The sequence below is a fragment of the Gymnogyps californianus genome, chromosome 15 (genome assembly GCF_018139145.2).
Source record: "Gymnogyps californianus isolate 813 chromosome 15, ASM1813914v2, whole genome shotgun sequence".
Lineage (NCBI taxonomy): Eukaryota > Metazoa > Chordata > Aves > Accipitriformes > Cathartidae > Gymnogyps > Gymnogyps californianus.
This window is the reverse complement of record NC_059485.1, coordinates 7,174,883-7,186,884: the sequence shown is the minus strand read 5'-3', so window position 1 is coordinate 7,186,884 and position 12,002 is coordinate 7,174,883. Positions and strand designations below refer to the sequence as shown.

Below are 12,002 nucleotides of genomic sequence, written 5' to 3'. Positions count from 1 at the left end.
GTTGAGAGGAATGATTGGGACAGATCCCCAGTGTGGTCAGGGCCATGGGCTTTGTCTACAATACTGGGGGGAAAAAGAGCAGCATTGGTATTTGAGAAGGAGCGAGCCTGTTCTTCCCCAAGTCTTCCTGCTGGCTGTACAACAGACTCATCCGCAGTCCGGTGGGTTTCGAAGCTCCACACAGGGTCCCTGCGACCTGCGAGACAGCTCGTGTCCTTCACGTTCCACATGTGCTTAAACGCCTGGCCAAACAACAACCTGAAGGTCCAAGAGACACCTTGAACCCCTACTTCTTTATACAGACATACATGGTTACATTTAAACAGAAGAAATTTTTTTCTTCATGCTAATCCTCCAGAAAACCAGTTTGGTTTCCATTACTATATATAGCACTGGGATTCTTGGCCTATTTTTTGTCCCTTTGCATCTGATTATTTTCAGTGGAGTTCAAACTTTTTATGATATGCAGATTTTAACTAGAACATGACTTCTATTCATACAGACTTCCATTATTAATAAACCCACAACGGCTGCATATAATGTAGAAGAATTTTATTCATACCGTAATCCTGTGCCATCATCCACTGCAAATATTACAATTATCTTTAAAATGTCATTGAATATCATTTTGTTCCACTTAAAGCATAGGAATTCTGGTGTTAAATGGTTACACTTCTCTTGAGATTGCTTATAACAGAACCATAATTCAAATGTATTTTCCATGAGCTGTAAAGGTTCAAAGCAAAGAATCTGTGTTGTGTGTGTGTCTGCTCGAGTAACTTCTAAACAGTGAGGCTAATACTTGGTGCTTAACAAGAAATGTATCTTGCATATTATGCGAAACACTCACAATTTTTTACCAATACAACAGAAATGCAATAGGTAAAAGAACATACATGAGTGACTGGTAACCTTTTAAAAATATTTCTTTTAAAAATTGCACAAGAGAATACAAAAACAGTGAAGCAAATCAAAAGTTTTGCAAATGCATATACATTTATCTATATATATATATAATGGGGGTCTGCCTATATAAATGTACGTGATAAAAATTGCAAGGTCGAAAAATGTGAACGGTCATATTTAATAACACATGCAAGAAGCATGACAGAATCATAATAAATAGTAGCAACGAATATACACTGACAGGACCACTGAAAATATGCTGAAATAAATTAAGCACCTTGAAGTGATGAGAGGAGTCTGAAGTCGAGAAGCAGTTAGCTCTGTAAAAACCACTGTGGGCAGCTACTGGAATATTGGGCCCTCTTGGTGGGAGTCGATAGGAAAGTCCCAAGTTAGTTTTTGTTAATTCCAAAGAAGAAAGCATATTGCGTGTCAGCAGGAGTAATTTTAGCCGTGTTCTTCACTAACACCTCTAGTTTCAAAAGGGAGATTGCTGCCTTATTTCATTGCATAACCTCTGGCATGTAAAAGGTACAGAAAGTTCGTATTTACTCAGAAGAATGTTATCATGAAGAAGAAATAGAGTTTTGCCACAACCGAAAAGCGGGCAGTGCTATTTAGGGTAGCTGAGATGCAGACCTTTGCTGCTGTTAGCAAAGACAAGTCTTCCTTCACAGGAAAAGCTTCGCAAAGAATAATCTAAATGATCCCAGCCTTGAGGGCTGCGCAGCCAAGTAAGGTCTGGATCTGCAAACAGCTCCCTTCAAGAGGAGACCCATGTCTCGGCAGGGCAGCAACAACTGCCAGCGAGGCTGCACGCCCCGGCAGGGACCGGGGCTCTAGGAGCTTCTTGGAAGATCCTGGTGCTTTTTGTTATGCAATGCACGTCTTTTGGAGGAGAGGCAGCATTTTGAAGCATGTATTTGGCTTTCAGAAAATCCTAAAAAATCCTAAAATTTAGTCATATACTAAAAGAAAGGCATTGGAATTTAATTAAGTGGACCTTATTAAAAACAAACTGCTGTTGTTGCCCCTGATGTGCGCCTGGCACCATCTCTTTAGCATTTCATATAATATTCAGAGAAGTGGCCGAGGACACTCTGCTGCAGATAAATACGTTTTGAAGCCCACTTAATTCAGCAGAGAAGTTCCCGTTGGACTTTTAAGGGATCTAATGCAAACCCTCATTTAAAAAAAGCTGAGGACAAGTAACTTAGGTCCTAAAGGCTCCATTTGAATTCTTACAAAACATTGTTCCTTGACCTCTTCACCCAGAAGACCGGAGCAGGCTGTTTGGCTCAGCATATCCTACAAAGCAGACCTGAAAGGGGCTGTAACATGGAGGAGTATGGCCCCTATATCTAAGCCACACACAAAATGACTCAAAAGCTCTACTTTTCCCTGGCTTGCTGGAATGATCAAAATCTTCCTCCAACCTTCCCTCTTAAACTGTGCGACTGCCACTCACCCTGTGAGATTTCAGAAACCTCCAGCCCACAACCAGTGAAAAGTCTTTTAAAAGTGACAGGCAGAGGGACATCGCTTGATCAAAGAAGCTTGACAAAAGGTGAATAAGACCAACTTCAAAGACAATAAGGGAAATAGAAATTCATACAAATTTTAAACAGTTAAAAACACAGTTTTAAGCTATATGATCCAACAATAGGTAAAAATCTTGCCTGCAAGCCAAGAGCCTAATCTTGCCCAAAGCTAGTCTTATCCAAACAGTTGTCTTCCTACTTACATGATACATGAGATTTGAACTGACATCCCGTACGTGACATAAACAGAAAAAATACAGATAAAATGCACATCTTTTATTTTCTTCTTCATAAAGCTGTGGAGCTGCACAGAGCAAATTTAAGTGCACAAGGTCACACAAAGGCAGCTTTCCAGAAGGAATCATTTAGACGGTGAGCGAAATGAAACTGTTGTATCTCTGAATGTTTCTCTTGAGGATTTCGGAACAAGGACCGAGCACTCGTTCGAAGCGGGGCCGATCCAGCTTTACGCACTTCAGGGGTCCGCGTGCCACCACCGTAGCAGCTCGGGGCCGATTGAGCAGTAACGCTATCTCACCTGGAAATAGGGATAAGTACACTGTCACACAGCCTGTGCCTCTTTTTCAGAGGGTGCATACTCTAGCCGCCATCCAGTTGCCTTGGTTGTAGAACATCTCCCTTTATATATCTCTTGATAGACACTTTACATAATTCTGTTGACAGTACAAATGCATTACACATGCATAATGCATGCGTGTAAAATGCCTTTGAAAACAAATGCTTTCAGACTGTTTTGCTGATTCTGGATCTGTCTCCTGTCAGCTACACTGGTGTAAACCAAGGAATGGTTTCAGCTTCACTGAAATCTCTCAGTATCGCTGAAAGCAGCGGCTGACCTACGCATAACCCCTCACTTGTAAAAGAGTAGAACGCTAATTAAGACAAAAACTACTTGATACAACTCCATGCGCCTGTCTTTCTGAGCCATACTTAAGCTGAATTTTCTTACCAAAATAATCTGATGGACCAAGTCTTCCAACTTCAACGTACTCCTCGTTGTCAGACCTGCGCTGCAGAACAGAAGCTGTGCCCTGGGAAGAGAAGTGCAGAAAGTCAGTTGGCTTTGCTTAAACCTGTTATGCTTTAAAAAGTATTGAATCCTGAGTATTTGCTTTTGCATGTCACACTCCTTTAGTTCTGCTATAGGAGAGATGACAATTTCAGTCAATTCCTTATATATGAATGAAAGGAATTAAAGGGTAAAAAAAATCTATCAGTATGGCAAACGATTTCTCTCTTATGAATTGTTTGGATGCAAACAGATTCAGCTCACACAGAAGAAAAGAGGAACAGGACAGAACTCAGTAACTCCTATTTAACTAATGCACATCATGCTGTGCAAATGTATGCTTTAATATAATTTAAAAATATGTTCTGAGCGGATGCAGAACCTTACGAGAGACGCAGAAAAGATTTACATTAAAAGGAATAAAAAGGCAATTTTCCCAGTCACAATCTCAGGACATGATTTTGTAAGACAGCAACTAGAGTTTATTCCTCACCTGATCATTCACTGGATCTGTTGCTGAAATGGTCGGTAATGGGAGTTTTTAATGCTTGTTGCAACAAAGGGTGATATTTTTTTAGTGGCTTTGCCCGCTTGTGGCCTGTAGTGATCTGGACACCTGCGAGTCAGTTGCTGGAGAGATGGAATGTGTCTTGTCTCCACTACCCTTAATAACTGCTGTACTTGACACATGCTAACACATGTCAAAACTCAGTTACCGTCTATTTAAACCTTCAAAGAGGTTTTACATGCAGAAATATTCTAACCTGGAGGAAATCTTAAATTATTGTGGCATAAAGCTTTTGTAGAGGAATAGAGAAGGTATCTGCTTTTCTGGAAAAAAATTACAGTAACATATGAAATGATCTTCTGAGTCCAAACCAAAAGCATAGGGAAAGGCAAAATGTTAACATATTTTGATTTTAACTGAAATTAAAAAGATTTTTAAAAGCCAAGATTTTTAAATAGACTGGAGAGCCTTTTTTTGACAGTGCATTTGGAGAGCATCGATGTTTCAATGTTTTTTTAAGATTTTCAGCTTGGAAAGTAATACGTGAGGGCTGATCCTGCCCCGACCAGGACAGGGAAGGGGAGGAGACACAGTAATGTGGACTATGCTCGGAAGATTGATGCCAGTTATTGGAAAATACCACAGCCCTCACTCTGCAGTTTAACACCCAAGTCTTGCACTGCTTGGCTCGTCGGCGCTGTCGGTGCCTGCAACCAGCTGCAGGACCACCCCAGCTTGGAGCATAAACCGCCCTCCAGTGCAGAGTATTCACTGCAGATTCACTGGCTGCAAATACCCTGCAGCTTCCTTCCACCAAAAGAAACTCGTGTGCCTCCGGGTATGGTGGGGGGCTTGAGGAGACACTGAGCACCCTGAAACACCTTGGCTTCAATGCAGTTAAAGGTACTCAGCACCCTGCAGAACCAGCCCCTCACTTTTGCACTGTGTTTAAGTACACCCTATAGTATCCCAAACATTGTCATTGAATTGCAAATCTGAACACCAATGTAAGGCTGCTTCAGGTCTCGCTTTTGCTTTTGTAGGACCTGAGGGCCCAGGAATAACCAAGAGCAGTAAATATGCACTATTACATAGCAAATGATCGTAATTTGCTTTCTTCTGAAGACACACAACTAAGCTGCTGTAATACTGTTGTATGGCATCATGTCCTATTTCATAACAGGGTTATTTTTAAGCCCACATACTTTACAAATTGCTAGGTTAATTTATGTGCTATATAAATGAAGAGGTAAATCTTATTTCTGCTGATGCCAGGAACCAGAAACAAAAATCAAATAATGTGCAAGTATTGTTTGATACATGCAAAGCAGCTGATGGTTTTTATACGGACTTGGATGTATATCCAATTAATCTGGCACATTCAAAGTTATAATTTCTCATTTTGCCCATTAGCAGTAACCTGTGCTTAGTATAAATCCCTAGATATCAGACTGTCAACATGTTACATTGGTCATGACAATTTACCGTTCCACCCCATCAGCTACATGCCGTATCAGTATTACAAAAATACTGAAGAAACACCAGGGCTGTAAATCCAGATCTGTTTGAAAACAATCACAAAACTCTTCTCGGCTTCAGTTCTTTCACTCTTAATATGCCAAGCAGCTGATGGCAGAAGACACAGAACCATGTGCTTGGCACAATGTGCATGAGCAAGGGCACCTGAAATGAGCAAGGTTGCTCAAAAATAAGCCAAACATACAGGGGAAGGCTGGTTTTGGTCTTTTGTGGCTTTTTTGGGGGGTTTTATCTACCATTAAAACATGCCATGCACATAAAACTGTCCACAGGAAGTGTAAGGCTATCCACAGAAGTAACTGGAAGAACTGGATATAAGAAAGTGATTTGGTGCCTGTCAAGTTTCCAGCAAAAATTCCTTATCCTTGATACAACTAAATTGTTCCGCCAAAGCTGCTGTTTTCCAAGATCTTCCAGTAAATCTTCAAGGGCATGAAAATGCAAAGATAGTGTAATGAGTTTTGTTATTCACACTTACTGCAAGTTTTCAGAACAAACACACATTTATAAGCAGCATTCTCAGAAATACCCCATACAGGGAATAACGCGTATGTCGACCTCTCTCTTGCCAAACTTCAGATCAGGTGCAGCTCACTAAATTGATGCTGTTCTTATGGCCCGTGCAGCGTAGATGGATTCAGCTTCAGAATCGCTTCCAGCCCCTGTCCTCCTCTCCGTCCCCATCTGGAGCCTGGCAAAAACCTAACCCCTTGACCCAAATAGCTGTCTGCAATCCATGTCTCCAGTCTCTGTCCCAAAACTATTTTTTTAAAAAAACTTTTATTACAGATGTTTTGTTACATAAAACAAAAAAAATCCCCACAGTAATCATATTGACCACCCAGGTCAAACAAAGAAAGGACTCAATTCCCCACTGCCCACCTTGAGCATGTTGCCACAAAGATAATCACAATATCAAGCAATATTGCTTTCATCTCCCCAAGTGTCAGCTCTTATTGTGGCTAATTTTTTTTTTTGACAGGGTCCATATGATATAGGACTCCAATAAGTCAGTCTTCTGAAGCAATTTCTTCCACTGTTCCACTATAGTCGGCCTTTTTAATCCAAGAAACACCATGATATCTGTTGGAGGAGGACAGATGTGTCTGGCCTCCACAATAAACACTTGGCTTGGCAGGATAAAGCAATGCATATTCCAGATACATATTTTTCCACTCTTGTTTTAACAGTCACATAGGCTTTTCCCGTTGCCCAGTGAGAACAGGTCTATCACGGAGCAAAAGAAGTTTCCTGAAACCCTGACAGCGAGCACCCAGATGTAAGATCTGATTACGCCGCTTGGCCTCTCGTTGCACCAGTCACCAGCTCCACAAGTACATCCTGGAGCATTGTCAGAGTGACCTTCACGGGAAGACTGTCCACACCATGGAACAACGAAGATGTATTTATAATTATCTATCTGCATCACCTTCACTTTGCGTGTCTTATCTCTGGAATCAATGCTATTCTGACTGTATTAGAGGAAGAGTCCAATTGCAGACGACCAGTGTAACCAGGACAAAAATAATACAGAAATAAAATAATACAGAATAAAATGCTACAGAAACAATCCCTTATTACCCATATACTTAATGAAGTTGTCATACTAAATGAATTCGGTGCTGACCCCTACCCTTGCTCCCATCACAGGTTTCATGACTGTATTTCATTTTACTTTACTTGTCAGATCTTTCCAATGCAGTTTTTGAGCTTTTTATCCTTCTTGTGCTTTGGCAAACCCTGCCTCTGGGCATTATCTCATATGGATTCAAGGGGCTTATCACTCTCACTCCCAAAAGTATTTGGTCTCGACGGGTAAGATTTCCCCTTAAATGGCACACAAAACTTGGCAAGATCAGTCTCTCTGAAATAAACTGCACAATCCTAGATTTGCAGGATGAGTCTATTTAGTGCTGCTCAATTTAAAATACTGTCTTGTACACTGATAGCCATTTCAGCCTCCTACACCACCAAGCAAAACCTACAGAGCACAGGCTCACAGACTGTCAAGAAGCTTGACACCATTTAATAAATCAGCACTTTGTGATGATATTAAACTGAAGGCAGACAGGCGTGTCTTTCTGCTAGCAGACACTTGGGAGTGAAATTATGATCTTTGGTGGATCCAGGAATATTCCCTTTCAGTCACTGGGGAGTGCCTGTATTCCCAGGAACCGATATCATTAACCTTCTCTCCTCTCCTCCAAGTAAATACGGGCATCTTATTGCAAAAACAACAAGAGTAGCAGTCCCAAAGGCAATGTGCCATCACCACCTCTCTGCTGTCCTCGCCCCACGCACCTGCTCACTCCCTCTATCACTGCTCTGTCATGGCGCTGAGAGTATTTATTCAACTCTTTCAAATGCATCAGCAGTTTGTTTTGTAAAAATTTATGGCTTAGATACGACACCATAATTTAAGATATAAAAAATAAATTAAGGTTTATAATCCATGAGCTCCCATCCTCTCCAAAGTAATGAGATTTTGATAGATGTTTCACTTTTAAACTATCAGACCATACGGATGAGTGAGACATCCTACAGCGTACAGTGACCCATCTGGATCAACACTGAGATTCCCAGGCCTTATCCTGCATGTACTCACAAGCACTAATTGCTTCAGGAGCCCTGTTTTTATATTTAAGTATGAATCCTATAGCCAGCAGTTGGCCTAAGTAGCCTGGCTACAAAAGGCAAGTGTTCGTGATGCTAAAAACTGAAATCCTGTATTTTTAACTCTATTCAGCTCAGCAGATCGGATGGGATCATTCCTGGGCAGCATAAGGCAAAATGTGGTGGACAGTGATGTGTCCGTGTTACCTCTGGGTGGGACAGGGTGTGCAGTACGGTCCTTCACCAGGGGCAGTGGATGGGAAGGGAAATTCAGCACTGTTTTAAAAACTTTTTGGTTTAAAAGTCAATCTTGTTGATGTTTTGGTTTTACTGGTCTAACCTCCCATTTTAAAGATATATCAATCAGTAAAAAATATAGTGAGGCTCCATCTGTAATAAGGACATATTTATCATTATTAAAATTGAAGAATATTTATTCTACCATGAGTGTATGCAACATCAATGTCTATGTCCTTTTGATACACTAAGTATACAGAATAAATTTCTACTTTTTAAAGAAAAGAATTTTAATTTTCATAAGCAGGAAGTTACTATTTCTATTTCCATTTTTATTTCACACTTTTTTACTTACTGCTTTTTTAAAGAAAAGCACGGAAGATGTTTTTTTCCCCCATGCCCTCAAAATGTTACATTTTTATGCTAGTTTTGAGCTTAGAAAGTTTTTCTAGCCTATTTTGTTTTCCTCTTCACCATCCACTAGAAAAGAGCAGCGCAGTCTACAGAATTAGAGATGGAAAAGGTCAGGCCGATCCATCTGCTATTGCTATTAACTCTATCAATTGCTATTATGAACATACCTTTACTCTTTCTCACTTTGTTAATCCACACACTCCATAATTCACACATTCAAAAGATAAGTTTCCCCTCACTCCACAGTCACACAAACCCTCATTATATGTTGCTATGAAATCTTTGCAAAGTGACTACAAAAGATGAAGGAAGAGGCTGTGAAGTGGTACAAAATGCTCCCGTTCACACGGCAAAGCAGACAGGACTGGATGGAAGCTATAGCAGATCTGAAATGAATTAAAAGATCTTTCACACAGTATGATTCTGGGAGTATTTTATTTAATTGCAGGCAAGACGAGGTTTGTGGAAGTAATATCTTTCATTAGACCAACAAGCATAGCTAGAAAAGGGAGAAGAGCTTTTGGGCACACATGCCTTTCTTCAAGTTGCCTATTTCTCCAGATATATCTAATAAAATATACCATTTACCTATCTACAAACACTGTCTGGGCAATGTTCTTACACTATAACAGCTACAACCATAATAAGTTGCACCTTATTTAATTATATCTGCCTGCTTACTGGTTCATGCATGCAATTAAATCATTCATAGAGCATCTCCAAGTCATTACCTTAAATTAAGGAGAGTCAAAAGCTACAGCTCCCAATGTTACAAAACTCCTGGAAATAGTGATTGCCTGGTGAATCTGCAAGACCTGCTAAGATCTGTCAGCTGATGTTTCACCCTCCACTTCAAAAAATGATCATTGAAATCAGTTCGGTTGTCTGATGTGAAACCTCAAACAACTTTGGCCCAGTTCAGCAAACTTTACTTTTATGATTAGCATTTATGAAGCGCCTGTTGTAATGACCGTTGAGTGGGTAAGGGCTACAAGAACAGGCCCCAGGTTTGCATTGACTGAAAAAGTGGTGGTTGTTTGGTTTGCTTATCTCTACCAAGTGAGTTCTTTTCTGCATCCATTAGGGTTCACTACAGATTACAGTGCAAGACAATGCCCAAGCTAATGAGCTACTGAGAGCTTTTGAAAACAAATATACAACATTTTACACATTCAGCTTTTTAAATTTGGTCGTGACTCTGGAAATCTTGAGTGCCACTGATTTCAGTGGATTTTCAGAAAGCCAGAACCTTGGGACTATCGTTAGGATTAATAATGCAAGGTCAAATGAGCTCCAAAGGCAACATTAGAGTAACAACGCGTGCACTGTGATACCCATACAATCTCCATGAGAGAGAGCAGTGCTGCAAAAAGTGCCTTTACACTGCGACAACCGCAGTGTCAATGTATATGATTATCATTACGTTGTCATTATAACATTAATGCATCAAACTCTTATTGGCCGTAATTCTCAACAACACTAATGCACACTGCAATCTAGCAAAGATGGAAAGCAAACATCACCACCCAGCTGGCACAGGTCCTATACATTAGCTCCACAGCCACACTCGATATCAAACAATCAGCAGTTCGCCATGTGTACCAGCTATATCACACCTGCATAAGACTACTGTATATATGCCTAAACTTCCACCACTTCTGCTACTTAGGCACATTTATATTAGTTTAGGAATAACATCCAGCCCAAAGAGAGAGGAACAAAGCTGTCTAGAGCAGTCACCAAAATAACCACAAACATAAAGGCACTTTTAAAAATGACAATCAATCATAAACCAAGTGTAGCTTAAAACAGCAGAAACAACTGAGCCACAGGGCATTTCCTAGGGATATATGAGAGGCCAGGGTTAAGGCCCAGACATGACTACACCCAGCCCGTCATTAATCACCAGGAAACACCTTTGCCTTGATCGTTCAGTATTTAAAATCATAGATGTTTGACATGGGAAGACCTTTTCAATCGTTTTGTTCATCCTCCTATTGCAGTATCTCAGACAATCTTCCCCTTCAGTATTTCTTTGATACAGTCTGCATTAAACCTGTGCTGTACCTATGTATTCCCCTTGAAGTAAAAGAAATGTTGTTATTAGATGGAAGAAGACAAAATTCAGGCAGAGAGAAACCAGTAAACATAGTGAAAAGCCAAAAGAAGCAGAATACGCTGCACCAACTGCAATTTGCTTCATGCATGGAGACCCTTGCAATACTTAGGTGAAATAAAGTGGTTTTTGCACAAAGAATAAAAAATTGGGATTTTTTTTGTTAAGCCTTTTCTGCTGAAAGGCTTTTCAGAATCAAAACATTAAGTTTTATAGTCTTTGGACTTCAAAATGTTGCCCTTGAGCCACAGCAGCAGAGCTAACATCAGGCTAGATCAGGCAGGTGTCCAATAGAGGCGTATCCATGTGTTGGGGGACTCAAGACTTCATCAACAGGCACCATCATCCCCCATCATCATCATCATCGAATCATCATAGAATGGTTTGGGTTGGAAGCGACCTTAGAGATCATCTAGTTCCACCCCCTCTGCCATGGGCAGGGACACCTTCCACTAGACCACTTCCACTAGTTGCTCAAAGCCCCATCCAACCTGGCCTTGAACACTTCCAGGGATGGGGCATCCGCAACCTCTCTGGGCAACCTGTTCCAGTGTCTCACCATCCTCACAGTGAAGAACTTCTTTCTTTCTTACATCTAATCTAAATCTACCCTTTTTCAGTTTAAAGCCATTACCCCTTGTCCTATCACTACATGCCCTTGTAAAAATTCCCTCTCCAGCTTTCTTGCAGGCCCCCTTTAGGTACTGGAAGGCTGCTATAAGGTCTGCCCGGAGCCTTCTCTTCTCCAGGCTAAACAACCCCAACTCTCTCAGCCTGTCTTCATGGGAGAGGTGCTCCAGCCCTCTGATCCTCTTCGTGGCCCTCCTCTGGACTCGCTCAGATGGAGGGATATCACAGTGGCCTCCGTGCTCCCCAGTCTCGGTGTCACGGTAGTCCCATGCTTCTCTTCCACACCACCAGTTGCCACCTGGGACTGGGAAGCCTGGGAGAGACGGGATGGTGACAGAGGGATAAGGATATCAGCTCTGAGCTATGGGAGGAGCCCCTTGCCTGGGGTGTGATCCTCCTTGGCTAGTTGTCCTGGCTCCATGCCCAGAAAGCTGGGAAGCAGTTGCACCACAGCCCAGCCTTCGGGGT

At 41.3% G+C, this 12,002-nt stretch overlaps 1 protein-coding gene across 1 annotated transcript in view; it reads right to left on the bottom strand.

Annotated features, from left to right (window-relative positions):
* Positions 1-546: 546 nt before the first annotated feature.
* Positions 547-12,002, bottom strand: part of PRKAR1B (protein kinase cAMP-dependent type I regulatory subunit beta) — a 101,279-nt gene continuing 89,823 nt past the window's right edge. Inside the window, exons 10-11 of the mRNA XM_050906039.1 lie at positions 3,418-3,499; positions 547-2,985 (exon numbers count right to left, since the gene is read on the bottom strand). Of these exons, the coding sequence (XP_050761996.1) occupies positions 2,813-2,985; positions 3,418-3,499 (255 nt within the window). The 3' untranslated portion in view covers positions 547-2,812. The remainder of the gene's footprint in view (positions 2,986-3,417; positions 3,500-12,002) is intronic.